At 35.0% G+C, this 27,639-nt stretch overlaps 5 protein-coding genes across 19 annotated transcripts; all 5 read right to left on the minus strand.

The window, feature by feature from the left end:
* Positions 1-142: 142 nt before the first annotated feature.
* On the minus strand, positions 143-27,594 carry LOC129425957 (C-reactive protein). Of its 13 annotated transcripts, none has more exons than XM_073864260.1 (3): positions 27,529-27,594; positions 2,835-2,894; positions 143-859 (listed from the first exon to the last, which is right to left on the minus strand). In XM_073864260.1, exons 2-3 carry the CDS (start codon positions 2,887-2,889, stop codon positions 240-242), a joined length of 675 nt encoding a protein of 224 aa, XP_073720361.1. In that variant the 5' UTR covers positions 2,890-2,894; positions 27,529-27,594; the 3' UTR covers positions 143-239. The 13 variants fall into 13 exon arrangements, with proteins under 13 accessions (XP_073720361.1, XP_073720356.1, XP_073720358.1 ...); XM_073864255.1 differs by having other exon boundaries at positions 2,835-2,893; positions 27,524-27,586; XM_073864257.1 differs by having other exon boundaries at positions 143-856; positions 2,835-2,893; positions 27,524-27,576.
* On the minus strand, positions 4,092-6,455 carry LOC129425961 (C-reactive protein-like). 2 transcript variants are annotated; one of them, XM_055182060.2, is made up of 3 exons: positions 6,375-6,455; positions 5,851-5,903; positions 4,092-4,831 (listed from the first exon to the last, which is right to left on the minus strand). In XM_055182060.2, the coding sequence occupies exons 2-3, from the start codon at positions 5,897-5,899 to the stop codon at positions 4,209-4,211; spliced, it is 672 nt and encodes a 223-aa protein (XP_055038035.2). In that variant the 5' UTR covers positions 5,900-5,903; positions 6,375-6,455; the 3' UTR covers positions 4,092-4,208. The 2 variants fall into 2 exon arrangements, with proteins under 2 accessions (XP_055038035.2, XP_055038034.2); XM_055182059.2 differs by having other exon boundaries at positions 4,092-4,834; positions 6,375-6,452.
* On the minus strand, positions 10,800-13,864 carry LOC129425959 (C-reactive protein-like). Of its 2 annotated transcripts, none has more exons than XM_055182053.2 (3): positions 13,722-13,864; positions 12,013-12,065; positions 10,800-11,517 (listed from the first exon to the last, which is right to left on the minus strand). In XM_055182053.2, the coding sequence occupies exons 1-3, from the start codon at positions 13,724-13,726 to the stop codon at positions 10,895-10,897; spliced, it is 681 nt and encodes a 226-aa protein (XP_055038028.2). In that variant the 5' UTR covers positions 13,727-13,864; the 3' UTR covers positions 10,800-10,894. The 2 variants fall into 2 exon arrangements, with proteins under 2 accessions (XP_055038028.2, XP_055038027.2); XM_055182052.2 differs by having other exon boundaries at positions 10,800-11,520; positions 13,722-13,861.
* Positions 16,157-18,526, minus strand: LOC129425762 (C-reactive protein-like). Its single transcript, XM_055181890.2, has 2 exons — positions 18,472-18,526; positions 16,157-16,876 (listed from the first exon to the last, which is right to left on the minus strand). Exons 1-2 carry the CDS (start codon positions 18,524-18,526, stop codon positions 16,272-16,274), a joined length of 660 nt encoding a protein of 219 aa, XP_055037865.2. The 3' UTR covers positions 16,157-16,271.
* LOC141362021 (C-reactive protein-like) lies at positions 24,680-25,530 on the minus strand (the record flags this gene model as incomplete). Its single annotated transcript, XM_073863591.1, has 1 exon — positions 24,680-25,530. A coding segment is annotated over one exon (648 nt), but the record flags the coding sequence as incomplete, so codon positions are not given.
* Positions 27,595-27,639: the final 45 nt, after the last annotated feature.

Below are 27,639 nucleotides of genomic sequence, written 5' to 3' on the forward strand. Positions count from 1 at the left end.
TTCATGGGGTAATAACAGTATCTGTTACATTTTTAAGATCATTAAAACATCCCCTTTACTTGTCAGCATGATGTCATTTTTTTTCTATAGCACCTTAATAATTATTTACCACTGTTTTTCCAAATAATGCAAACCACTCAAGTTGTAATGCTCAGGAAGATTTATTGGTTAATTCATATGACTCTGTATATGACAAAGAGACTTAAAACAGATCAATAGAAAGACATCTGTGTGTGGAATCAAATATAATCCTTCACCTCTTCCACAATGCCGTATTTGTCAAATTCAGCTCTGCGCCAATGAATTACATTTGGCATGTATACTAATGTGTTGTGTGAATATAACCCCTTGATATCTTTCGCAGTGAGAACCTCATCCCACATGTTCACATCTGTAATTTCACCTACAAAGCTCTGCTCTGCATCAAAATCACCCAGAAATGAATCAGGATCTTGACCAAGCACCACAATGCCATTGGGACGGATGGTGTGACCTTTTTTGTATATCCGGTAAATACTGCGTTGTCCATTCACCCAAGCGGCAGCGAGACCGGTCGATGAGCTCCAGGTGAAGCACAGATGCGTCCGGAAGGTGGAGAGAGGAGGCAAGTTAAAATACACTCCATCACCACTGAGATAGAAAGATATGCGTCCGTCGCTCTCAATCCAAACGTTTAACTCATCGAAATAAGGTGTACGGTAGGCAAAAAGAATAACCTCTCTCTTTCCTTGCTGCTCTGTGGCGACACGCATGCATAAAGTAAAGGCTGTAAGGCGCAGTGGTTTTACTGGAGTGATTTTAACAAAGCTGTCATTGGTCTGCTTTGGAAACAGAAATACTTTATCAAGATGACCCCCTGCTGAACAAAACAAAAAATTAAATTAACAAACATCATTAACATCCAACAGAGGTTTAGTTAGGGTCCTAAAAATGTTACATTCTGAACGCCTTATTTGATTTGTATTTATGACCCTGTCTGTGAAATCCAAGCTGAAGTCTCAAAATATAATCATGAGATTTGGAGCATCAGCCGTTTTTATTGTTTTATTCTGTTGTCTGAGCTCTACTTATGATGTTTGCGTGGTTTTTACATTTAAAAGCATGAAATGCAATAAGTAATAGGCTATTTGTACCCTGGTTTTGAGGCTGGCTCAAGAAACGCACAATGTAACACACAATAGGCTTGATACCCATCTGCACTACTTCCTGAACTTCAGCCAGCTCCTTGTTTCCTGTCTGCCATTATTGGACAAACTTTAATTAATTAATTCAGGTGTGCCTGACCTCAGTAGTCACAACAACAATAATCAGACACACCTGGAGTAATCAGTTTGCTTTTACGCCAGGGGAAAGCGCAGCGTTTTAAAAAAAAGCCAGCAGCTTCACCAACAACTTTGGTGAAGAAATGTGGATGTTAACTTCAGGTGTGCTCGACTTTTAAGCAACATGTGTGTGGAAACGTCCGTAAACAGTCTGGGGGAAACCGCGTCACCTGTATAAAAAACTTTCCGATTGGCCCGCCCGATCTGTCAGCGCGGTCTGACGTCATCTAAATGCCGGTAATGCTATATTTTTCGTTCACACACAGCGCTTACCGGCAAATTACCGTTAATCTTACAACCTGTCTTACTGGTAAATTGGGAGCACTGATTTACCGGAAAGGTTCTGTTCACACATGACATGTTAACTGCAATTTACCAGTAAATTACCAGTAAACACTGTATGTGTGAAAGGGACTAATGTCATTTCTCACACGTCTGTCCAATCACAGTGGAGGAGGGGCGGGATAAACATCACAACAACCAACTGGCGCATTGTTCAATGACTGATAAACATAGCAGAAGTATCAAAGCAACCAAAATCCTCAGCTGAAAAAAGCTGGCAGTCAGCTGAAAAAAAGCTGGCATTCGGTGTCCACCTGGCGTTTTTTAGCCGCATTTAAAAACTTTGGTTTGTACCCCCCCCCCAGTCCCCATAGTCCTGGAGAAGCGTTGTTTCATTTCACTGTGTATTGCATCAGCTGTAGGTTTAAATGATAACAAAGCTTCTTGAACCTTGATATTGGGATTTTGTATTTTTATTTACTTTTCTTCAAAAATTAACCAACCGAAGCTACTTCAACGAGGGGCCCTTAGCTGGATTAGGTCAACAATGACTGCAACAACTTTAATGGTTGAAAACAGTTCATTTATTGACATTTCGTAAAATTACATGTATTTAACAAAATTTTCCCTGATTACAATATCATTGTCTGCACTTTTTGTGATTTTTAGATTGCATCCGCGCACTGTAAAAAATGCTGCATGAAGTTAATGTGCAATGTGGTTTTGCAAGTCAATTCCACCTACTGTTTTAATTTTTGACTTGTGAATACTTGACATATAAAAACTAGTTGAAGTTGTTTAACTTATTTTTTTTTTTTAAGTTAAAGTTGAAATAAAATATGTATACATTTTTAGACTACAAACTGCTTTAACAATTTTAAGTTATGTCAACTTTTCACAAGCTAAAACTTAAAATAGTACAGGGATGTTAAACTGACTTGCGAAAGTTGTTTTAACTTCATGCTGCTTTTTTACAGCGTAAGCTTTTTAGTCTGTTTGTATTAAAACAACAGTAACCACAAATTTACAATCCCACCACAATTATCAAATGTTATCTGTGGTATGTCCAAAAATGACCTGAAAAGCTTAAGAGCATTAACTTTGGTGTGTCACTTGATGCCTGATGTAAAATATGAGTTCTGAAGCAAAGCCTCTTGTGTAGAAGAGTCAAATCCTTCATTTGGAAATAATATGATTTTCTAAATAATACTTATAAAATGTTACCATTACCAAATCCTGATGTCATAGGCAGCAAACAGAGGAGGAAAACTGCTAACATCAACATCTTGCTGCAAAACAGCATGAATCATAATAAAAAGAATGAAAAAATCATAAATATAATATTTTAATTGCCAGTAAATAGTCGATAAGTCAATGGGTTAAAAGGCTTGACCTAAAATTAAAAATGCAATTTTATAATTGTGTATATAACAGGACCCCTGCACATCATCTTTATGTATACCAATAGTTTCTAGGCCTATAAAGGAAAGACTTAGTATTATACTATTTACTTTATTAATGACAACCATATAGTAATATCTTATCCCTACTGTATAAAGCATGCTTAATAAACGGTTTATATATCTTTAAAAGAAGATGTTCAAGTGCAGAAAACTTACTCACCACATACAGCTTGATATATATATAAGAGTTTAGTTATATATAAATATATAAGTTGAGTCAAATCAGGAAAATGGTTTATCTGATCACAACTGAGTGAGTCTTGAGAATTTAAATGCATCAGGGGTTGAGCTCAAACTCAGGTAGGAGGGTCCAGGGTCGCCCAAACATGTTAATTATTTATTTTAATGTACATGGGCAGTTGACATATAATATTACAAAAATATTTTTTGTGTGTTTTTCGCATTTGAAAGCTGCATACTTCATAAAGACGTATTTCAGAATAATAAAAATGATAAAATTGATGATTATTCTTGGTAATGGTAAATTGTTATAATTTTCTTATGAAATGCTCCTTTAACTTTAATAAACCAAGCTTGATGCCGTATGCAGCTGCAGCTTGCATATGCGACCTCCGGAGGTTGCGGATTGAGAAACGGTCGCAGTGCATGACGCAGGAAAGTGAAGTGCTAAGCCTAACAGTGCCCATATCATATTCCCCACATAAATAAATTTTAGAATTAGTCTTTGCCTTTCTCTCTGAAATTTTCTAAGGACCCCTTAGAACCTCTTGGAGGACCCTTGGGGGTCCCCAAACCCCAGTTTTAATCCCCTGCTCTAGATGATAATACACACATACCCCCTTTCTGTATCGCTTTTGGGCTCAAATTACCTGACTGATATTTTCAGAAGAGTGCAACAGTGACTTCATAGACAGTATAATGTAATAACAAGATAATCATACTGTTACAATTACAAGATCATTAAAACATCCCCTAGTTGTCAGCATCAATGGAATTTGTTATTTTTCTTCTACACCCTTAAAAAACTTTTTTCCCAAAAAATACAAAACCACTCAAGTTGTAATGCTCAGAAAGATTTATTGATTAATTCATAAGTTGTAATGCTCAGAAAGATTGATTGGTTAATTCATATGATGTACAGACTTGAAACAGATCAATAAAAAGACATCTGTGTGTGGAATCAAAAATCCACCACTTCCACAATGCTTCCTGGAATTATAGCATACACAGCTGTGCGCCAATTAATTACATTTGGCACTTTTACTGATGTGCTTTGTGAATATAACCCCTGAATCTCTTTCGCAGTGAGTACCTGATCCCACAGGTTCACATCTCCAATTTCACCTACAAAGCACTGCTCTGCATTAAAACCACCCAAACGTGAATCAGGATCCTGACCGAGCACCACAGTGCCACCGGAACGGATGGTGAGACCTTTTTTATATTTCTGGTAAATAATGCGTTGTCCATTCATCCAAGCGGCCGCGAGACCGGTCGATGAGCTCCAGGTGAAGCACAGGTGCGTCCGGAAGGTGGAGAGAGGTGGCAAGTGAAAACGCACTCCCGCACTAGAACTACCAAGATACAAGCCTATGGTTCTGTCTTTTTCAATCCAAACATTAAGCTCATCGACTTCAGGCATACGGTAGACAAAGAGAATAACCTCTCTCTTTCCTTGCAGCTCTGTGGCGACACGCATGCATAAAGTGAAAGCTGTGAGGTTTAGGGGTTTTTCTGGAGTGATTTTAACATAGCTGTTATCAGTCTTCTGTGGAAACAGCAGTACTTTATTGGCAAGACCCCCTGCTAAACAAAAAAAGACAATTAATAAACATCACTATACAAAAATTTATCAAAGGGACTACTTCTGGTGAGAAAGTAAAAAAAAAACGTTACTTAAAATTATTACTCTATTGTTTACATCCAACAGAGATTTATACCTGGTGAGTTAAGACCCCAAAATTGTGATCCTGGCTGTGAAATCCAGGCTGAAGTCTCATAATATAATCATGAGATTTGGAGCATCAAAGTTTACTTTTAGTCATTGATTAGACACTTCAGTTTCAATCTTTAACATGATCTTACAAAATTAAAGATATCAAGGTTATATTTTCACAAAGTGTTCTTTACATTATGTTGGATGATTTTTATCAACTCACAAAAAACATTTTTATGGGTTTCATACTGGTTCACATGTTGGGGTTTTGCATTTTTGCTTACTTTTCTGCAAAGAATGACCCTCTGGAGCTGAATGCTTAATTTTGTGCTTTTTAGATTGCATTTGCATGAACATTTTTCAATATTTAATATATAGACGGTTTCAGCAGAAACAACATAAACAAACAGCTTTTGTGGATTAAACGCAACTTACACTTCCACAGAGAATAAATAACAGCAGAGTCCTTTTATGTAGTTTATTTCTGATAACAAGGGAAATAGATGACAAGTAAATTTCCTTTGTTAATATATTAAGCTACATAATGCTTATCAACTATTGAGCTAATGTTACTGTGTAAAATGAATGTACAGTACAGTGTTAGCAACAGGTCATTGAATTATTGTCTGGCTGCCAAACATCTCAGCACAGCTGTGATCCATGCTCGTCATCTTCCCTCGTTTTTAGCAAACCAAAAAATTTTATTATCCAAAGGTATTTGTTTCAGAGATCAGTTTAACCACTAGCCAAACCAATAAATAAATTCAGACTGGAAGTTCAATCCGGTTCAGATGCTGCATGCTTCTGATGAAACAGTCTATATATTTTTTTATATTATAGAGACAAATTCTGCTTAGTGTAATTTACTAAATATAAAATGTGTTACCAGATGCCAAAGGCAGCACACAGAGGAGGAAAACAGCTAACTTCAGCATCTTGCTGCAGATCAAAAGGAAAACAAAACAGAATAACAATGAAAAAATATATATGTAATATTTCAATTTGACAGTAAATAGTTAGTTGGTAATAAATAAAGTATAATGGACGATTGAAAATATATTTTTACTAAAAGTTAAAATGTTAAATGGTATTAGGTTATTTAAAGATGTAATCTATCTTTGCACATTAATAATTATTATTGCCTCATGTTATTACGTTATGCAAATGTTATAACATACACACTGTTGTAGCAGGCCCAACTTAAATTAAAAGTGAAAAAAGTATAATGTCATACATAACAGGACCCCTGCACCAACATCGTTTTGTACGTCAATAGTTTCGTAGGCTAGACAATTTTGTAGTATTTACATTGTTAATAGCTACTGTAGTAATTGAAATTCACTGCTAATGATATTTCATAACTACGTGTAAAATGCGTAATATATAACAGATTAAGTGCAGAATACTCACCCGTTATTAATATAAGAGAAGTTGAGTCAGATCAGGTGAACGGTTTATCTGATCACAACTGAGCGAATCTTGAGAATTTAAATGCATCAGGGGTTGAGCCCAAACTCAGGTAGGGCCCAGCGACGCCCAAAAGTGTCATCATTTTTTTATGTACATGGGCAGTTGATGTAACATATTATTACACAAATATTATTTTATTAATCATTATGTAATGACACTTATTAATGGAGGCACACAGATAAGAGTGCACATACATACTTACAGTTAAAGATTTAGGATGGAGTGACTTAATTTAGCAATTTATTAATCACAAATCACATTAAAGTGAAATGCTTAAAAAGGATTATAATTGTGAAAACAGCAAATGATGACCATATGGAAGAATATTTACTTTTGTATTAACGATACAATGAATGATAAAGTTGTCATCAATAAAAGTGCTGGGTTTAAACTAAGATCTGGTGTAAGAAGTTTATTTCTCAGTGCTGAGAGTAAAGTAAGGATTCAGGATTCAGTGTTCATGGATGAAAGAGGGATTTAAATGTGTCCGCGTTTTTTTAATCTTATCAGGGTGAGTATTGATATTGTTTTACTGTGAGTGGTTTGTGTTTGCAGCTGTTTTGTTAATGTTAAATTATTTTCATCATTTAAGACACTGTGTGTTTGTGTTATCTATTTGACTTTAGCCATTTTAACAGTTTATGGTTTCCTTTTTTTGTGTATGATTGTGAGGCTTTGTGACTTTTCTCAATTACTCCACTTCATTAACATAAATAGGCTTTATGTCCAGCTGCACTACTTCCTGAAGTTCAGCCAGCTCCTTGTTTCCTGTCTGCCATTATTGGACAGACTGATTAATCCAGATGTGTCTGATTATTGTTGATTTGACTACTGAGGTCATGCACACCTGAATTAATCAGTTTGTCCAATAATGGCAGACAGGAAACAAAAAGCTGGCTGAAGTTCAGGAAGTAGTGCAGCTGGGCATAAAGCCTATTGATATCCTGATATATATATATATTCGTCAGTGATGCACATGATATTCAATCCCAAAGAAACTTATCTTAATCCCTAATGTACTTATCAGTCATATAATAACACTATAAAAGTTTATCACATCATTTGATTACATTTATGAATGTCAGTGTTTGATTAGGGCTGGAGCTAAACTTTGCAGGACAGTGGCCATCCAAGACCAGGAATGCCCACCCTGGTTTATATCATTTTAATATCAGTTGTTCATGTTATTAGCATGCTAACAGATACAAGTTTTAACAAGTTATTAAGATAAGATAAAATAAAGGCTATCCATAATATACACAAAGTCATAATAAAAAAGACAATAATCATTAAAATACTGCACATAATCAAATGACCAGATAAAAAATATATCAAATAAATAATATCAAACAAATAAATACACATATGTATAAACAGTCTTAGCAAGACTTAAACTTTATTGGTTGGTTATCCACAACATGGTAGTCCACAATTATAATCCATAAAACAGGTAAAGGTAAATACATGTGCAATAAATTTTTTCCTAAAAATATGTTTTTCACAATGGGATATAAAGGGAATCATGTCTTCTGAAACAAATTTACCTTCATGGGGGATAATACTATTTTAATTCATATGGGCATAAAATAAGAAAGAATTTGAGCCTGTGGTGCATCATTATATGAAAGATGAGGTGGACAGCACTATAATTCAAAACATCAACTTAGGGATGCAATACTAGCGTCTTATACCACGGGTCTGTTGAATGCTGCATTCTGATTGGCTGAGAAATGTTCTATGCGTGTTGATTATTTTTCTGTAAACCGCACACCTAATTTTTCAAATGTCTTAAAAATAGGCACCAGAGCAATGTTTGTGGTAACCGTGGTATAAGCGGAACAATTGACTCCGGTCCCCTGAACTATTTGAAAATAATGCACACCTGCGGTGTGCCGCATTACCACCTTGGTGTGCATTATTTTCTTATAATGCAATGGCCCGTCGTCAATTATTCCTTACTTAAAGTGAAATAAAGACAAAATCTATATTTGTATACTAAAGTTTAATGAATGGGGCAGTTAAAGTCATGTCAAAGATATGCATATATATGTAACTTTTGTAAATACATTTTTTATTTTACATTGTGTTTGTTTTTTGGACAATGTTTGTTTTGTGTCCATGCAGCACATTTGACAGATATCTGTTTTTGGATCATTTTAATCCCTTATATCATTATAAATCTGGTTAGTGCAAAAGTGCATTCTGCATAATAATTTGAGAGTAAAAAAGTGTTGGGAGTAAAATAAACTCGTAAACTTATGGACTGTATTGGAAGAATAAATTCAAATCAAAACTACGCCCTTGCAAAATATTAAGTGCCGTTTACTTTATGGTTTAAGTAAAGGCAATATCTGTGTTAACATTGTGCACACATGCACACGCTTGGCTTCTGCCTCGTCAATTCCAATGAAACCAAATAAAAAACATTTAGGAAAAACGTCATTGTTTCCTGAAGGGCTTATCTTCATCATATTTACAAAAAAATTTGATGGGCAGTGGTTCTTTGTTACAAGGAACAATAAAAAAGATAACACTTTATTTTATTTTGGGTGGCTCTTTACACAGTATAAGGTTACATTTGTTAACATCATTAAAGTTAAGTTTACATGAAGTAAAAATGAACACTACTTCTACATTATATGAATTTACATAAACTAATGCTTTTTTTGTATCTGTTAGCATTACTGCACAATGAGTTAACATGAACATCTGTTATAGAGGGTATGCACATGACGTCACCTTCGGCAAAAGTGACTGCGGTTACGCTCACTGAGTGGCAAAAGACAAAGCGGCAGAATTTCTGTACAGTGTGAAATCAGCAAAAACACGGTGAAAACGCGTCTAAATTGGAAAACGCTGTTGTGCGATATACTGTAGGCCTACTAACAGATTCAACAAGAATTCAGAGATACCGTTTTACAGGCTGCCAAGAAACACAGAAAGGAGAAGTAAAGATCATCCATGTCAACGTCCACTGACCACAGGTGGGTTGATAAGTTGCTGGAGTCACTATCAGGTGCAACTAAATTTCATTTTTGCTGATAATTCTCAGTTATACTGACATTTTCGCAGCCACCGCTAGAACAGCCAGCCATTTTGTTGAATGTTTTGCCACTCAAAGGAGAAGTAAATCAGTAGCAGAACCATATGTCAGGTATGTAAAATTTTGGGATAAAATCCTATAAAAATACACCAATGAATACTCTTATTCTGTGTAATTGCAAAGTTTTGTCAGTGAGCCGTCATGAAAAAAACATCCATTATGATGAGCCTTGTGTTCCACAAAGGTGGGATGGTTACAAACATATATGTCAGGAAAAGCGATGTCTGGCCATATGTCAATGTCCACATACTGGTTGTTTGGCAAGTTATTAGGGTCACTGCTAAGGCCAACTAAATTCAATTTAAGGTGATAATAGTCAGTTTTACTGCCATTTTCGCAGCAGCCGCTATGTAAACCAGCCATTTTGTTGAATTTTTGCCACTCAACAGGGCGAGCTCCAGTGTGGTCACGTGGAAAAGTGATGTAAATGCATACCCTCTATAGAAATAATATACAGTAAACTAACATTAACAAATGATAATAATAAATGCTATAAACAGCTTATTATTCATTTAAGCTAAGGCATTTACTAATGTTAATGAATAAGACTCTTAAGCAAATGTGTGTTTTCATGTTTGCAACTAAACTTTTGTTTGTAACATCAAAAGTTTCTTTAAAGTCAAAGACTCAAGCATTTAGGTGTGTATGGTCAACTTCATATTTGATATCACTTGAACAGATGTCAACCATGATGTGTTCTGAATAAACAGACCCGGGTCCAGAGGTTGTTCTTATGACCATGTGTGTGTGTGTGTGTGTGTGTGTGTGTGTGTACCTGGTAATTATCACGTTGTGGGGACCAATTGTTTGCCATGTTTGTAGTTCTGTGTAGTTCTTTTGTTTCATTGGTCTGTGTGGTGATTATTGCCCCAGGTGTTTCTATACCCAGTGTATTTAATGCCGCGTTCCAGGCAACCTGTAACCCGTGTTTTTCCAACCTTTTACCCGTGAAAGTGCATTGGAACGGCAGTCAAACCCATGACTTCCCACCTGTGAACTCGAGATCGATGTACTCCCAGTTCCGATCTCTGATGTCACATAGCCCGCGAAACCATACAAAATAACAATGGCGCTAAAATCACCTGATTGTTATTAAGAGGATACAGTGCAACGCCAGTGACTTCATAGACAGTATAAGATGATAACAGCATACTTTTTTATTGGATCATTAAAACATCTCCTTCAGTTGTCAGTATGATTGGAATTTGTTATTTTTCTTCAGCACTAAAACTGTTTTTCCAAATGATGCAAAAACACTCAAGTTAATGCTTAGAAAGATTTATTGGTTAATTCATATGACTGTATATATGATAAACAGACTTAAAACAGATCAATAGAAATACATCTGTATATGGAATCAGAAATCCTCCTGTATCACTTCCACAATGCCCTGTTTGTCATATTCAGCTGTACGCCAATTAATTACATTTGGCATTTTTACTGTTGCTGTATTTGCATAAACCCCCTTAATCTCTTTCGCAGGGAGAACCTCATCCCACAAGTTCACATCTGTAATTTCACCTACAAAGCTCTGCTCTGCATCAAAACCACCCAGAAGTTCATAAGGATTCTGACCGAGCACCACGGCGCCACCGGGACGCACGGCACAACCTATTCCATATTTCCGGTAAATACTGCGTTGTCCATTCATCCAAGCGGCAGTGTGACCGGTCAATGAGCTCCAGGTGAAGCACAGGTGCGTCAGGAAGTTGGAGAGAGGCGGCAAGTTAAAATACACTCTACTATTGGCCCGACTAATATACAAGGCTATGGTTTTATCTTTTTCAATCCAAACACGAAGATCATTCATATCAGGAATACGATAGGAAAAGACAAACATATCTCTTTGTCCTTGTTGCTCTGTGGCGACACGCATGCATAGAGTGAAAGCTGTGAGGTTCAGGGGCTTTTCTGGAGTGATTTTAACATAGCTGTCATCAGTCTTCTGTGGAAACAGCAGCACTTTATCGGCAAGACCACCTGCTAAACAAAAAGATGACAATTAACAAACATTATTACTGCACTACAAAAATGAGGCAAAGGTACTTCTTCTGGTGAGAAAGTAAAAAAGTCTTCACTAAAAATCATTACTCTAGTGTTTACATCCAATGGAGGTGCCCGGTGAGTTAGTACACCAAAATTGTTACATTCTGAAAATGTGTTTTGTATTTGTGAAATTTCGTGTCTGTGAAATCCAGGCTGAAGTTTCAAAATATACTCATGAGATTTGGAGCATCAAAGTTTAATTTGGTCATTGATTTAACTTCAGTTTCAATCTTACATGATCTTACAAAATTAAAGATTTCAAGGTTATATTTCAGTGTTCTGTATGTTGGATGATTTTATGTAGAAAACAGTAAATCACAAAACATGACTTTAACTATAAGACTGGGTCACATGTTGGGGTTTTGTATTTTGTAAAGTAAAATTCTGCCTTTGAAATTAATGTAATTTACTAAATATAAAATGTGTTACCAGATGTCATAGGCAGCAGACAGAGGAGGAAAACCGCTAACTCCAGCATCTTGCTGCAGATCAAAAGAAAAAAAACTAAGAGTAAGTAAGAATAACAATGAAAAAGTAATATTTCAATTTGACAGTATAGTTGATAATAAATCAAAGGACAAGTTCGGTATTTTACACTTAAAGCCCTGTTTTCAGATTGTTTCGACATATGCGGCTGCCCAGAAAATTTTCGGGTGTTTGTGTTTCACCTCCCACCTCTATAATGGGTGTATAGGTGCACTGGAACAATCCTTCCTAAAATGCATTAAACTTTCGTTTACAAAGACGTGAAACTCACCAAGTGGTCAGGGGTGTTCACTGATATGCTCACACAAAAATCGCTGCAAATTACTCATTTCAACAGGTTTTATCGTAGTTTTTGTCAACTCCATTGACTTGTATTAGATGTGCTGTGAGGTACGATATTACTCCGCGCCGAGAACTTTGTTTCTATTCTTGCAATTGGCAAAGGTGGATTATCACCAGCAACTGGGCTGGAGTGTCTATTATTCAAGCTCTAAGCGGAAGAATATATACGGGTGTGAGGCGTTTGGAAAAATAGGTCCACAAGTTAACAACGATTGCTAAAACACGTGTTGGAAAGCATCTTTCGCAGCGATTTTTGTGTAAGCATACCACTGAACACCCCCGACCCCTCGGTGAGTTTCACGTCTTTGTAAACGAAAGTTTAATGCATTTTAGGAAGGATTGTTCCAGTGCACCTATAAACCCTTTGTTGAGGTGGGAGATGAAACACAAACACCCGAAAATTCTCGGGCAGCTGCATATGTCGAAATTTCAGTCAAAACCGTTCTATTTCATCATAAACAATCTGAAAACAGGGCTTTAAGTGTAAAATACTGAACTTGTCCTTTAAGTATAATGGACAACAAATCTGCCAATGAGGTAAGCAAATTTTTCTTGAATTTTTCTTGAATTTAATGTTTAAGAAAACATTGCTAGGACATTGTTATGGACTTACCTAGGGCCCCATAATAATAATAATAAACTTTATTTTGTATAGCCCCTTTAAAAGTATCATCTCAAAGGGCTTGACATAAGATACACATAACATTACAGGCACTAAAACTAGCAAAAAATAAATAAATAAATAAATAAAAGCCAATAAATAACAAATTAATCACATAAAAGCTACCCTAAAAAAGTACGTTTTGAGGTGGGATTTAAAAACACCCAGGGATTCTGCATTTCTAATCTCTGAGGGCAAGGAATTCCACAATTTATGAGCCAAAGAAGAAAAAGCCTGCATAGTTAACCCCATGGGTCACCCTGCCTGCAGCAAACAACAAAACATTCCCCAATAACACCAAATTTTACACTATTTTACACTCATCTGTATAGCAACAGCGCATTATTACATGAAAATGTATCATTAACATACAAATTATGGCTCAAACACTGACATAAAATATATAAACACATAATATAACACATCTCTTTACTTTAATTTCAGTTACACTACTTACATAGCTTTTTACTATAACTTAATATCAAGAAACAGTCTAAACAAACTAGCACTGGTAAACGTGAATACAGTAGCTGCATAACACAACATAAGATGCACATGAGCAATTGCAACTTCAAAACGATACGTATTTTGTCCTGCACAGGTAATAAAAGTAATAAAAGAAGAAGTGGTTCAAGTGCAGAATACTCACCACATACAGCCTGTTATTAATGTAAGAAAAGTTCAGTCAGATCAGGTGAACGGTTTATCTGATCACAACTGAGTGAGTCTTGAGAATTTAAATGTGTCTGTCAGGGGCGTTTTGTAAGACATAAATCTTTACTGGGGTTCAGGCCCCTCAGGCTGTTTTCTTGAAAGTTTGCTGCATGCAAGAATTGTGCAACACATCTATACAAAGTTTTTTGCTTAACCCACTATTCCTACAATGCGACAAGTACTGGGAAAAATTATTTACTTAGAAATATTTAAGTATTATCTTTATCATACTTAATGTATGAATAAATCTATAGTACTCTTATGTTGAATAGACCTTGTTCCAGAGCGGTTACAGGTTTTTTTTGTAAAGACAGTTTCAGGGTGGGGTCTTAAAACAAAAACTTTATTTCTGTATACGTGGCATAGGCAGACAAGAACATCTGGTAATAGTAAAATGACCTCACAGGTTATGTCCCACATATTATAAAAGCACCTAAACTCACAAAGAGAGTGAAACATTTCATGAAAAATATCTGGAGCACTAAACTTCACTTAAACCCCTGATTATTAAAAATCGGTCCTTGGGGTCTTTATGACCCCAATCGACATTTCATTAGTTAAAAAAGTGGTTCCCTTCATCTCAGAGATATACAATTTTGTGATTTTTCCTACTGTCAATAATCTATCTATACATACTATACAACTATACATACGCAGGGCACAGTAAAACTCTCCCTCTCATTATGAGAGGGAGAAGGGGAGCGGATTTTTCAGGCGTGACTTTTAACTGCGTCGAGTCGAAGTATTCCCAAAAGTGCTATTCCACCATACATTATAGTTACCCTTTTTAACCCGCTTTTAAAAGCAACACGTTTTATTTTGTGCCACCATATTTGATCGTCTAACTACTCGTTTCAAATAAGAAAAAAGTTGATGTGTTTGGTCATTTCTAACTTTATCTCTGTTTGGTATCATTGAATGAACTGGGCTAAGCTAAGTGCTACCAAAGTGTCGACGCGCGCCACAGTGTTTAGATGATAGAGGTATGTATCAACTCTTCTTAGGCTCTGTTTACACGTACATGGTTATTTTTAAAGCAACACTATGTAGTTTCCATGTAAAAATGACTTACAGCTCCCCCATGTGGTTGAAAAGCGCAACAGTGCCTGGTATCAGACACTCTTCTGCAGGCAGGGCGAGGGGCGGGGCTGTGTGCTCTACCCTCCACCGCCACTTTCAGAGTGTGCTTGTAGCAGCTAGGAGGCTGCTCAGGTTGCAGCAACAGTACAATTTGTCCAGTTAAAAGTTGTTCTATCACTGAAATAATTTTAGAGACATTATTTAAAGGTAAAAAAACTACATAGTGTTGCTTTAAAAACTGAGAGATTTACTTTCGTTTGTGCCCCTCGTTTACACGCAAACGGAGAACTCGCCTCTGAAACCGATTGTTTCTAAAATCTCCGGCTAAAGTGGAGATCTTGAAAATCGTTGGTTGCATGTAAACAGAGACAAACGGATGTTTAAGCAGGCAACGTCACAGACTATGCGCCAGAACTCGTACCTACGTCAAAAGTGCGACCTATGTTTACATGTGACTGCTACTCTGGACGCTTCCAAGATCACATTTATGTTCGTGCAAACTCGTTTCGTGTGTTTGTATTCGCAAATACAGCTGCTCCATTATGTCAAGGAGTAGAGAGGAGTGCTCGGAGGTCAGCAATTTTACTTTTATTTGACTTCATGCGGCGCTGCAAGAACCGACAGACGGATGATGTCAAAGTACCGCGAGAGCGATTCGAAATTAGACCTCTACGTGTGATTCCTCAACTCGCTCTCGTGGTAGGTTGACGTCATCGATCACCTACTGCAACAACTCCTCCTTCCAACAAGAAGAACCAGTTCGCGTCACCACCAGCGCTGCCGTGTAAACATAGCCTTAGTTAAGGTAATAACATAGTTTAAAATGACAAAACAATGGAGTATACCTTTAAATTAATGCTGGATGTATAAACCTGAAGAGAAACATTTCAATTTAAATGTATTTGTACTGCAGCCACTTTGACAATAAATCTTGTTTTACAGCAGCTTTACAAGGAATCCTGCCTTACAAACCCCATTGAGTGAAATTAAGGGGATATAAGTAAGGAAAACACGCAGCAAATATAAATGATTCTGAAATGTGTGTAACAAGAAATAAGAGATTACGGAGCCCCTAAGGGGACATGGAGCAAAAATTTAATAAAGTCTAGTTTCATGTGCTCACGTGAAACCCTCATTCAAGTTTAGTTTTGCGAAATTAAACTTAAAAAAAAATTCTGCACATGAAGGTTTCACGTGAGCAAATGAAACCAAACTTTTTAGTTTCTTTCTATTTTTTTTACTACAATGTCACCTTAGGGGCTCGGCAAGAGATAAACACCTAATAAATACATTTTATTTTAAGTTATGTTTTTAAGAGAGACCTCATATAACCTCTTGATTTATTGGTTAATTATATGACTGTATATGATGAACAGACTCAATAGAAAGACATCCGTGTGTGGAATCAGACATCATCATTTATCACTTCCACATTGATACCTGGTAGTATTTCAGGTTCAACTGTGAACCAATCAATTACTTTTGCCACTTTTACTGATGTGGTGTGTGCATATACCCCCTTGATCTCTTTTGCAGTGAGAACCTCATCCCACAAGTTCATATCTGTAATTTCACCTACAAAGTTCTCCATATTAGGATACTGACCGAGCTTCACAACACCACCGGGACGGATGGCTTGACCTTTTCTGTATAGCTGGTAAACACTGCGTTGTCCATTCATCCAAGCGGCAGTGAAACCGGTCGATGAGCTCCAGGTGAAGCACAGGTGTGTGCGGAGGGTGAAGAGAGAAGGAGGCAAGGAAAAATGCACTGCATCATTATTACCACTAAGATACAAGCCCGTGCCTCCGTCTTTATCAATCCAAATATAAAACTCATAGGCATCAGTATGGTAGGCAAACAGAATAACATCTTTCTGTTCTTGCTGCTCTGTGGTAACGCGCATGCATAGAGTAAAAGCTGTGAAGTTCAGAGGTATTTGTGGAGTGATTGCAACCAAGCTGTTGTTAGTCTTTTGTGGAAACAGCAGTACTTTATCTTCAAGACCTCCTGCTAAACAATAAAGGAGACAATTAAAAAACATCAGTGAGTTAGGACCCCAAAATTGTTACATTTTGAAAGGCTTATTTGTTTCTGTATACTTGACCTTGACTTGAGATTTGGATTTCAATGACTGATTGTAATATTTGACATGATCTTACTCGTGCAGTCATATTAAATATATAGTCTTAGTAATATAGTCATATTAAATATATCAAGATTATATTTTCACAGAATATTCTTTAGGATGATTCTATGTTGTAAATCACAAAAAAGGACCTTAGTTGCACTGAAAAAAAATGATTCATTGAAGGTAAGTGGTTGCAATTAATTTATTTAAGCTACATTTAAACAAAAGTTTTATATTTTATTTTACTTTACTAATCTTTTTTTGTTTAAAAATAAATTAATTGCAACAACTTACCTTAAAAAAATTTATTAAATTCAATGAATATTTTTTTTCAGTGTGGGTTTTACAGATGGGTCACATGTTAACCCTCAACATGGGGCCCTAAGCTGGATTGGGTTAAAAGTGACTGCAACAACTTTAATGGTTAAAAACAGTTGTTTAAACTGTTTTGCAAGTCAATTCAACCTACAATTTTAAGTTTTGGCTAGTGAAAAGTTGACAATTTACAAAATTAAGTAATTTTTTTTTAAGTTGAATTAACACAAAATATGTTGATTGGATAAAATGCTGCATTTTTTAACATTGTATTTAATGACATTTTTCATGATGTAGTTACAATAACATTGTCTGCATTTTTCAACATTTAAGACAATTTTTCAATAGTACCATTCAAATGCAAGAACTCTTTTATTCCCAAAACATTTTGGGTCAGTTTCCCAGACAGGGTTTAAATTAATCCAGGACTATGCCTAAGTTATATTAGGACATTTAAGTCATTTAAAAAAAAAAAACAATACTGGTGGGCAAAAAATGTCAATGATATATGTTAAGATACATCAAGGCAAGATGTTTTAAAAGATGTTCTAAGACTAGAATAAGCCCTGTTCAAAAAACACCCATTTCAAATTTAAGCAATAATTTTTCAATTAAATTTAATTGTAAGTTTTTAAGTTAGATGTAAGTTACCTTTTCCAATAAATTAAATATGATTGCAATTGCATTATGATTTTGGTCCAAAGACTACAGCCTGTGTTACTACTTTGTTTTCAACAAATATATTTTCAGTGTGATAATTATCCACCAATGCACTTTAGATGATTTGCCCTTAAAATAACCCACAATTTGACTATAGTGAGCAACTTCAACGCAACGTAAGAGAGCTGACATGTGGAACGCATACAGCATGGCAGCGCTCCCCATAGCGTCAGCTCTCTGATGCAGCGTCTCGTTCCCTTCTCAGAGAACCAGGGTTACTGTACATACGTAACCCGAGATGTTTTTAGACCACAGTAACCACAAATTTATAATGATTTACTATGTCACCACAATAACCAAAAAATGTATCGTAAAGCTTAGGAGCGTTAACTTTGGTACTGTGTCTGATGTAAAATATGTGTGCTGAAAGCCACTTGTTTAGAAGAGTGAAAATCAGCCTTTGGATTTAATGTGGTTTACTTAGTATAAAATGTGTTACCAGTAGCAGCTCCTGACGTCAGCAAACAGAGGAGGAAGACGGCTAACTCCAGCATCTTGCTGAAGAATAATAATAAAGAAATAATCTATGTAATATTTTAATTTGACAGTAAATAGTTGATAATAAAAAAGAATAGTAGACAACTGAAAATACAGTTTTAGTATATTTACAATAGTAAGTTAAAATTAATGTAATTGGCTCTCCTGTGTTAAAAGGTATTAGGTTATATTACATAATGTAAATAATATATCTTTGCACATTAATAATTATTGTTGGCTTTGATGTAATTACATTATGCAAATGTTGTAGCAAGCCTGACTTAAAATAAAATGCAATTTTGTAATGTTATATACGTATAACAGGACATCTGCACCATCATCTTTCTGTACACCAATAGTTTCTTGGCCTATAAAAATTATTAATGGCAACCGTATAGTAATTGAAATACATTTTTTTATATTTCATAACTATGTGTTATAATGCGTGAAATATAACTCTTTAAAAATGATGCTCAAATGCAGAATACTCACCACATACAGCTTGTTATTAATCTGAGAGAAGTTCAGTCAGATCAGTTGAACGGTTTATCTGATCATAACTGAGTAAGTCTCGAGAGTTTAAATGCTTCAGGGGTTGAGCCCAAACTCAGGTAGGAGGGCCCATGACGCCCAAATGTGGGCAGTTGATGTAACATATTATTACAAAATTACTTTTTGATAGTATATTATTGTAATTGCATTTTTAAAATTATTGTTCTCAAATTTAAGTTTTATGTTACAGTTATTTTATACTTATGTCACGATCAAGTAAACAAACAATCAATCAATCAACACAATACACATTAAAACTTTATAACAAATAGACAATGTTTGCTTGTACCACCTGACATTTATTAGGTGGAGCAATCAAAAATATAAAAAAAACTTATTTAAATGGATTGAAATCTTGTTTAATTAACTTTTCAAAACACAATATTCCTGACTCCAAATATACATTCAATCTGTTTAAAAAGTATACATTTTTTGTAGCTTGTTTTGTTATTGACACATATATGCTACCCTATCTCACGTCAAGATTAATGTATTCATGTTATTGACACGATTTTCCACAGTTTTTCGTGCCACTGGAGCACGAATTCCTATAAATAGTTTTTCGTGTCTGTGCCACGACTTTTTTTATCGTGTCATGTTAAATATTTTTTCTCATCATTTTTCCTATTTTTAAATCATTGTCGCTTGGAGTAAGGGTTAGATTTGGGGTTTGGGTTAGGATGTACTTTTATGTATTGGTTTCTACATGTTTTCTTCCCACTTTAAAACTATTGTCGTCTGGAGTTGGGGTTAAAGTTGGGGTTTGGGTTAGGAAGTCGCAGAAAGTGATTCTAACCCAAATTCAAAGTGACAATGGTAAAAAAAAGGAAAAAACAGTTAGAAAACAAAATATAAAATGACACTATAAAGAAAGTCGTGACACAGACACGAAAAACTATTTATAGAAATTCGTGCTGAGTGGCACGGAAAACAGGCAAAATTCGTGTCAATAACACGAATACATTATTCACATTTTCCGTGACTAACTTGAATTTCCGTGAGATTGAAAGTAGTAGACATTTAATAGACATATTAAGTCTCTCTCTCTCTCTCTCTCTCTCTCTCTCTCTCTCTCTCTCTCTCTCTCTGTCTTTCTCTTTCTCTCTCAATAGTAAGTTGACATGACTTGTACATCTGAGTTAATTCAACAACAACAAATTAGCAAAGATCTTTTAACAGTGTGGTGACAATCAACAAAATAATTCAGATAAACCGCTGGGAGTCATCGATGAGCTTTAACCTGCATGAATTGTGGCATGATGTGGTTTTGTTATTGAGATTGTTATGCTGATTATGCCTGATTTATTTCTTCATGCAACAATTTAATCCTTAAAAGCATAAAAGTGTAGTTAACTTGACACTTTATGTTGACATAGCTTTGGTACCAGAATGAATTGCAAAAAAATTACTGTCGTTGAAACAAGTAGACCAAACAGATTTTGCAATGGTAGGATGTGCTAACAGTTAAGAGAGAAGTAAGGTAAGGATAATCTCAATATCTAAATGCTGAATCAGCCAGATGCATCAGACTGTGTGTGACCAACATTAATGTAAAATATAAACTTTGCTTCTGTGTCACTCCAATTATTTTCTTTACAGTAGACCTAATTGTAACAATAGTGAACCTTTATAGTACTTGTATTTCATTTAATGACGTCACTCGCAGCAGACATTGACTCTATGCAATACACTTTCAGCAGGTAAGTAAAATGTATGAATAAAATCATATCAGACTTAATATAATACTATATACGAATATATAATTCCCTGATATTACCAGTTTTGTTGTTAAGTAATCTCCTTCATGTTTTCAGAGTAAAAATAGAAATAAAAAATGTATTGTTACAAATAAGTAAACTAGAAATAGTTTTGAGATAAAAGATAATATTTTGCATTGGAGTAATGCAGAAGCAAAGTTTATATTTTACAGTAATGTTGGTCACAGACAGTCTGATGCATTTGGCTCATTCAGCATTTAGATATTGAGATAATACTTCCCTTACTTCTGTATTAACTGTTAGCACATTGTAGTATTGCAAAATTATTTTAGGTTTTGCACTTTTTGCTATTCATTCTGTACAAAACATGCTGTACAGTTTGTTATCTATTTAAAGTCTTGGTAATGCTAACACAGTTTAGGCACTGCTCAGTAGTGTTGTAGTCAAGACCACCTAAACCAAGACCAAGTCATGACCAAGACCAAGACAGGCCGAGACCGAGACAAGACCAAGACTTGAAAGGGTCGAGACCAAGTCAAGACCAAGACAGGCCGAGACCAAGTCAAGACCAAGACCAGTGCAAGTCACTGCATTAAAACACTTATGATAAAATGTGGAATATGCAAATGATTAGGCATTTCTTGTCTGTGTGTGTGTGTGTGTGTGTGTGTGTGTGTGTGTGTGTGTGTCTGTGTGTGTGTGTGTGTGTGTCTGTGTGTGTGTGTGTGTGTGTGTGTGTGTGTGTGCGTGCGTGCGTGCGTGCGTGCGTGCGTGCGTGCGTGCGTGCGTGCGTGTGTGTGTGTGTGTGTGTGTGTCATCAGAGAAGTTGATAAAATAATCAAAGGCATTGCAGATATGTGGGAATTTATCTTTGTCTATAAGCAAATAAAAGTGAACAAAGACTAAAGAGCTGAAATCAACTTAACCATTTATTCTGAACTGTCTTTCCATGGCTTGCCATCCACTTAACACAATGCAGGTGTTTTTAGTAATAAAATTAGAAAAATTGTCATTGGGAGAAACTTAAACAATGCTTAAACAATGCCAACATCATATGCCAAACCTGAATAAACTGCATAAAAATAATGATAAAAAATAAATTTGTGATGTGCCATCAATTGTGGTCTTGACCGGTCTTGAAATAAAATTCCGAGTCCTCTTTGTCTGAGACCGAGTAAAAATGCGGTCAATTCCAAGACGAGACCGAGACCTTTAAAATGTGGTCTTGAGACTGAGACCGGTCTCGAGAATTACAACACTACTGCTCAGTGCTCACTGTAAATTAACCTTGTTCAAAAAAAATCACAAATTGCCTTGAAAAAAACAAGACACATAAAATATGAACAGTAACCCCAATTCAAAATAAAGTTGTGAATGTAAATAAAAGAATACAATGATTTGCAAACCTTTTTTCTACTTTTTTTTAATGTCTATTCTCATCTCCCATCATAAAATAATGCATTTGATTGATCAAGGCAAATATTGATATATAAGATTAATTTGTAATTAAAAGTTTATCATTTTAAGTTGATTGCATTTTTTATCAATTAACAGCTCTAATTTCTAGTTTTGTCAGAAGGTAAACCTTCATGTATTTTTGCACCTGTTAAAATAAAATGTAAAAGTCAAAATTCATGTTGTTTTGCCACTTGTTATTTTAACAAAAATCTGAGTTGTCATTTAGTGTTAATTTGACCTTTGTTGTTGTTGTTTAACATGATATTGATGTTTCTTTCTGTTTCATTTCTTCAGGATGGAGGATCAGGACAGAGTGAGTCAAGCATCAAGCATTGCCACAGTGTCCTTCATGCCAACCAGAGACAAGCACACATACATAAACATATGAGTACATAATTCATGCACACTGATGTGTGATTATCTGCTTACAGTGTCATGAAAAGGTACAGACGTTTGGAAAGAGATGCCAGGCAGTAAAGAGAGACCCAAACTGTCCTGTGCTGATCAGAGGATGGCTTTACAAAAGGATAAAGACTTTTTTACATTACATTACTTCTACTTTGGTTTTTGTGAGCAATGTAATGCTTACTCTTACTATTTCTAGTAGACAGCACTGGGTTGAAGTTTTGGAAGAGACTAAGGTTTGTGTCTAGTGTTATACCTGGTTTTTTTTCAGTTAACCCTTGCTATGCAGTCTTATGGGCTATGGTAGTCCTAATTATCTATACTAGAATTAAGCTGTTATACAGCTATGTTCAAAATAATAGCAGTGCTACATCAGTAACCTGATAAAGCACTGTTATTCGTTGTAATATTTCTGCATTGGAAATGATTTACCTACAGATGTAGTAGTGTAATAGAAAAACAATAGACCCATTTGTAATGATATCCACACTATTTGTTCTGAGTTATACAATCATTTATTGAAAGTGCCATGATCAAAATAATATTAGTGTGAAGTTTAATTGGAAAATGAATCTGGAAAATCTGCTTTTGGCCCTTTATTAGGAAAGAGTGGAAGCACATGTTTCAGCCATTGTTATAAAATATATCGGTAACACTTTACAATAAGGGTGCACCAATAATCATGAATTCATGCTTAACTAATGCACAGATAATACTGAATTAATGTATTACTAATGATTATCTAAGCTATTCATTAGCTATTCATTAATGATCGCCTCATTAGCAACTAATGAAGAGTCTGTCTGATTAATATATTAGTTCATATGAATTGTTATTAATTAAATATGTAATTGTGGATTAATTCCATCATCACTTCTTTTATGAACTAATAGAGTTAATTAATTTGTTAATTACCACAATGAGCCAAAGCCTTATAATACAGGTAAACTAATATGCATTAATACATTATTAATTACAGTGTTAGTAGTGTGTTAATTAATACACTTACTAAATAACGAGTTAACAATGATGTGCCTCAACAAGCAAAGTCACAACATAATGATATATTTGCAAACCATTATCTAATGATTTATTAATAATTAATGACCATCACTAGAGTTTATAAAAGCTATTTATTAAACACTGCTTCCAAAAACCTTGCCAAAAACACATTTCCATAACACACTACATTTAAACACAACATTAAAAAATAATATAAAATGAAATAATACAGAAAGAAGACTGATCAAAATTAGACAACACGTTCAGATACCTCACAGATATCTGTTTTAATCTGGCACTGGTGCTAATACATAACACAAATGTACATTTTTAAGTCCAACCGTTTCAGTCTGTCAGTCGTAAAAATTGGATGGCAACAAACTCTGATAGAAAAAAAAAAACATGCACAGACAAATCCAAATTAAACCCTGCGGCTCGTGACGACACATCGAAGTCCTAAGACACTAAACGATCGGTTTGTGTGAAAAACCGAACAGTATTTATATAATTTTTTACCTCTAATACAACACTAACCCCAGAGCAACACGTGCGTTCACATCTCTTCACATCACCATCTTATTCATCTAATGTTTAATGGCGGGTTGCGAAACAACTTTATAGGCGCATACTGCCAAACCTGAAGAGAAACATTTTCAATTAAAATTTAATTGTACTGCAGCCACTTTGAAAATAAATCTTGTTTCACAACAGTTTCAAAAGGAATACTGCCTTACAAACCTCATTGAGTGAAAAAAGGGGACAGTAATAAGGAAAAAACATAAGAAACATACACTGTAAAAAATACTTTGCTGCCCCAAAATTTTTTGTTGAATCAACTCAGATTTACAAGTCATTTCAACTTACTATTATTTATCTTGACTAGAGATGAGTTGTTATAACTACAGGTGAGTTGTTATAACTTATAAAATTAAGTTGACTTTTCTCAACTATCTTTTATAATTTGTGACAACTCATCTCTGTTGATATATCTTGTAAATCTGAGTTGATTTAACAAAAAAAATTAAGGCTGCAAAGTATTTTTTACAGTGTACAAAGCAAATATAAATGATTTTGAAATTTATGTAGCAAGTAAACACCTAATAAATACATTTGATAAGTTTTCTTCGCTGTTTTCTCTGACATTTACTAGGGACCTCATAGAACCTCATGATTTATTGGTTAATTCATATGACTCTGTATATGATGAACAGACTTAAAAAAGACATCCGTGTGGGGAATCAGAAATCAAAATCATCCTTCATCACTTCCACAATGCCCTGTTTGTCATATTCAGCTGTGCGCCAATTAATTACATTTGGCACTTTTACAGCTGTGGTGTGTGCATATAACCTCTTGATCTCTTTCGCAGTGAGAACCTCATCCCACAAGTTCACATCTGTAATTTCACCTACAAAACTCAGCTGTGCAACAAACCATTGATCAAGCCAGTCTTTGTTCATCTGTTGTTGACCCAGCACCACAATGTTACCTAGACGGATGGTTTGACCTTTTCCGTATATCTGGTAAACACGACGTTGTCCATTCACCCAAGCGGCAGTGAGACCGGTCGATGAGCTCCAGGTGAAGCACAGGTGTGTCCGGAAGATGAAGAGAGGAGGATGCAAGTTAAAATGCACTACATCATTATTACCATTAAAATACAAGCCTATTCCATCTTTATCAATCCAAACATGAAACTCATTGGCAATAAACATACTGTAGGTAAACAGAATACCAGCTGTATTTCCTTGCAGGTCTGTGGCAACACGCATGCATAGAGTAAAAGCTGTGAGGTTCAGGGGTTTTTCTGGAGTGATTGCAATAAAGCTGTTGTTAGTCTTTTGTGGAAACAGCAGTACTTTATCGGCAAGACCCCCTGCTAAACAAAAATAAGACAATTAACAAACATCAGTTTATACCTGGTGAGTTAGGACCCCAAAATTATAACATTCTGAACGGCTTATTTGTTTTTGTATGCTTGACCCTGTCTGTGAAATCCAAGCTGAAGTCTCATGATATAATGATGAGATTTGGATTTCAATCATTTGATATTATCTTACTCATGCAGTCAATATTAAATATACTGTATCAAGATTGTATTTTCACAGAATATTATTTAGGATGATTTTATGTTGTAAATCACAAAAAAAGGACTATAATTGGGTTTTACAGACTGGGTCATATTTTAACCCGTTCGATGCTGCTTTAACGAGGGGCCCTTAGTTAGCTGGATTGGGTCAAAAGTGACTACAACAACTTTAATGGTTTAAAACAGTTGTAACTGTAATTTAATTACATTTTGTAAAATTACGTCTAGACTGTTAAAAATGCAGCATGAAGTTAAAACAACTTGTTTTTGCAAGTCAATTCAAACTACTATTTTAAGTTTTGGCTTGTGAAAAGTTGACATAACTTACAAAATCAAGTACATTTTTTAAATTAAAGTAACATGAAATTAAATATATTTTGATTTGACAAAAATGCTACATATTTTTTACAGTGTATTTTTCATGATGTAGTTACAATAACATTGTCTGAACTTTTACATGACAATTTTTCAATAGTACCATTCAAATTCAAGAACTCTTTTATTGCCAAAACATTTTGGGTCAGTTTCCCTGACAAGGTTTAAATCCAGGACTAGGCCTAAGTTATATTAGGACATTTAAGTCATTTTTACAAACATACCGTACAAAAACCCCCAATAATGGTGTGCAAAAAATGTCACTGACATATGTTAAGATACATCAAAGCAAGATGTTTAAAAATTAAGAGAGCTCAAACATGCATTTTAGTCTAGGACTAGGATAAGCCCTGTTCAAAAAAACACCACAAAATCAAATAGATGGTGTATGTGTGTGATTTACCAAAAACATTTTAAAGTTTTTAAAAACTACAGCCTGTGATACTTATTTGTTTTAAACAAATATATTTTCAGTGTGATAATTATCCAGCAATGCACTTTAGATGATTTGCCCTTACAAAAATAATCTACAATTTGACTATAGTGAGCAACTTCAACGCTGCGTCAGCTCTCTGACGCAGCGTCTCGTTCCCTTTTCAGGGCGCTAGGGTTTCATATGTAACCCGAGACATTTTTAGACTTTTGTAGTAAAACCACAGTAACCACAACTTTATTATGATTTACTATGTCACCACAATAACCAAAGTTTTTCTGTGGTATGTCGAAAAAATGACCCGAAAAGCTTAGGAGCGTTAACTTTTATACTGTGTCACTATTTGATGCCTGATGTAAAATATGGGTGCTGAAAAAAGCCTCTTGTGTAGAAGAGTCAAATTCTGCTGTAAGTCTTTGGATTTAATGTGATTTACTAAATATAAAATGTTGTTACCAGTAGCAGCTCCTGATGTCATAGGCAGCAAACAGAGGAGGAAAACTGCTAACATCAGCATCTTGCTATAGAATAATAATGAAAAAAAGGTCATATTTAAATTTGACAGTAAATAGTTAATAGAAAGAATAGTGGACAACTGAAAATACAATTTTACTATATTTACAATAGTAAGTTAACAATTGGCTGTTCTGTGTTAGGTTTTATTATGTACATAATATTTCTTTGCACAATAATAATTATTGTTGGCTTTGATGTATTACGTTACGCAAATGCTGTAGCAAGCCCGACTTAAAATAAAAATGCAATTTTATAATGTAATATATAACAGGACCCCTGCACCATCATCTTTCTTTACACCAATAGTTTCTTGGCTTATAAAGGGTGAACACTAGACAATTTTGTAGTATATTTACAGTATTAATGGCAACCGTATAGTAATTGAAATTGACATTGTTTTTGATATTTCATAACTATGTGTATAATGCATACGTAATATATAACAGAATAAGTGCAGAATACTCACCACATACAGCTTGTTATTAATATAAGAGAAGTTGAGTCAGATCAGGTGAACGGTTTTTCTGATCATAACTGAGTGAGTCTTGAGAATTTAAATGCATCAGGGGTTGAGCCCAAACT

Source organism: Misgurnus anguillicaudatus, chromosome 25 (assembly GCF_027580225.2).
Source record: "Misgurnus anguillicaudatus chromosome 25, ASM2758022v2, whole genome shotgun sequence".
Classification (NCBI taxonomy): Eukaryota; Metazoa; Chordata; class Actinopteri; order Cypriniformes; family Cobitidae; genus Misgurnus; species Misgurnus anguillicaudatus.

What these genes read in the sequence shown, in the direction of transcription:
- LOC129425961 (XM_055182059.2), bottom strand. Translation starts at nt 5,899, where the DNA reads ATGCTGAAGTTAGCTGTTTTCCTCCTCTGTGTGCTGCCTTTGGCATCT. An exon ending in TGTGCTGCCTTTGGCATCTG is followed by an intron (nt 4,835 to 5,850) that starts GTAACACATTTT and finishes TTTTTTGTTTAG; the next exon opens with CAGGGGGTCTTGCCAATAAA.
- LOC129425959 (XM_055182052.2), bottom strand. An exon ending in TCTGCTGCCTATGACATCTG is followed by an intron (nt 11,521 to 12,012) that starts GTAACACATTTT and finishes CTTTTTGTTTAG; the next exon opens with CAGGTGGTCTTGCCGATAAA.
- LOC129425762 (XM_055181890.2), bottom strand. Translation starts at nt 18,526, where the DNA reads ATGCTGGAGTTAGCCGTCTTCCTCCTCTGTTTGCTGACGTCAGGAGCT. An exon ending in GACGTCAGGAGCTGCTACTG is followed by an intron (nt 16,877 to 18,471) that starts GTAACACATTTT and finishes ATTGTTTAGCAG; the next exon opens with GAGGTCTTGAAGATAAAGTA.
- LOC129425957 (XM_073864254.1), bottom strand. An exon ending in GACATCAGGATTTGGTAATG is followed by an intron (nt 860 to 2,828) that starts GTAACATTTTAT and finishes TGTTTTGTTCAG; the next exon opens with CAGGGGGTCATCTTGATAAA.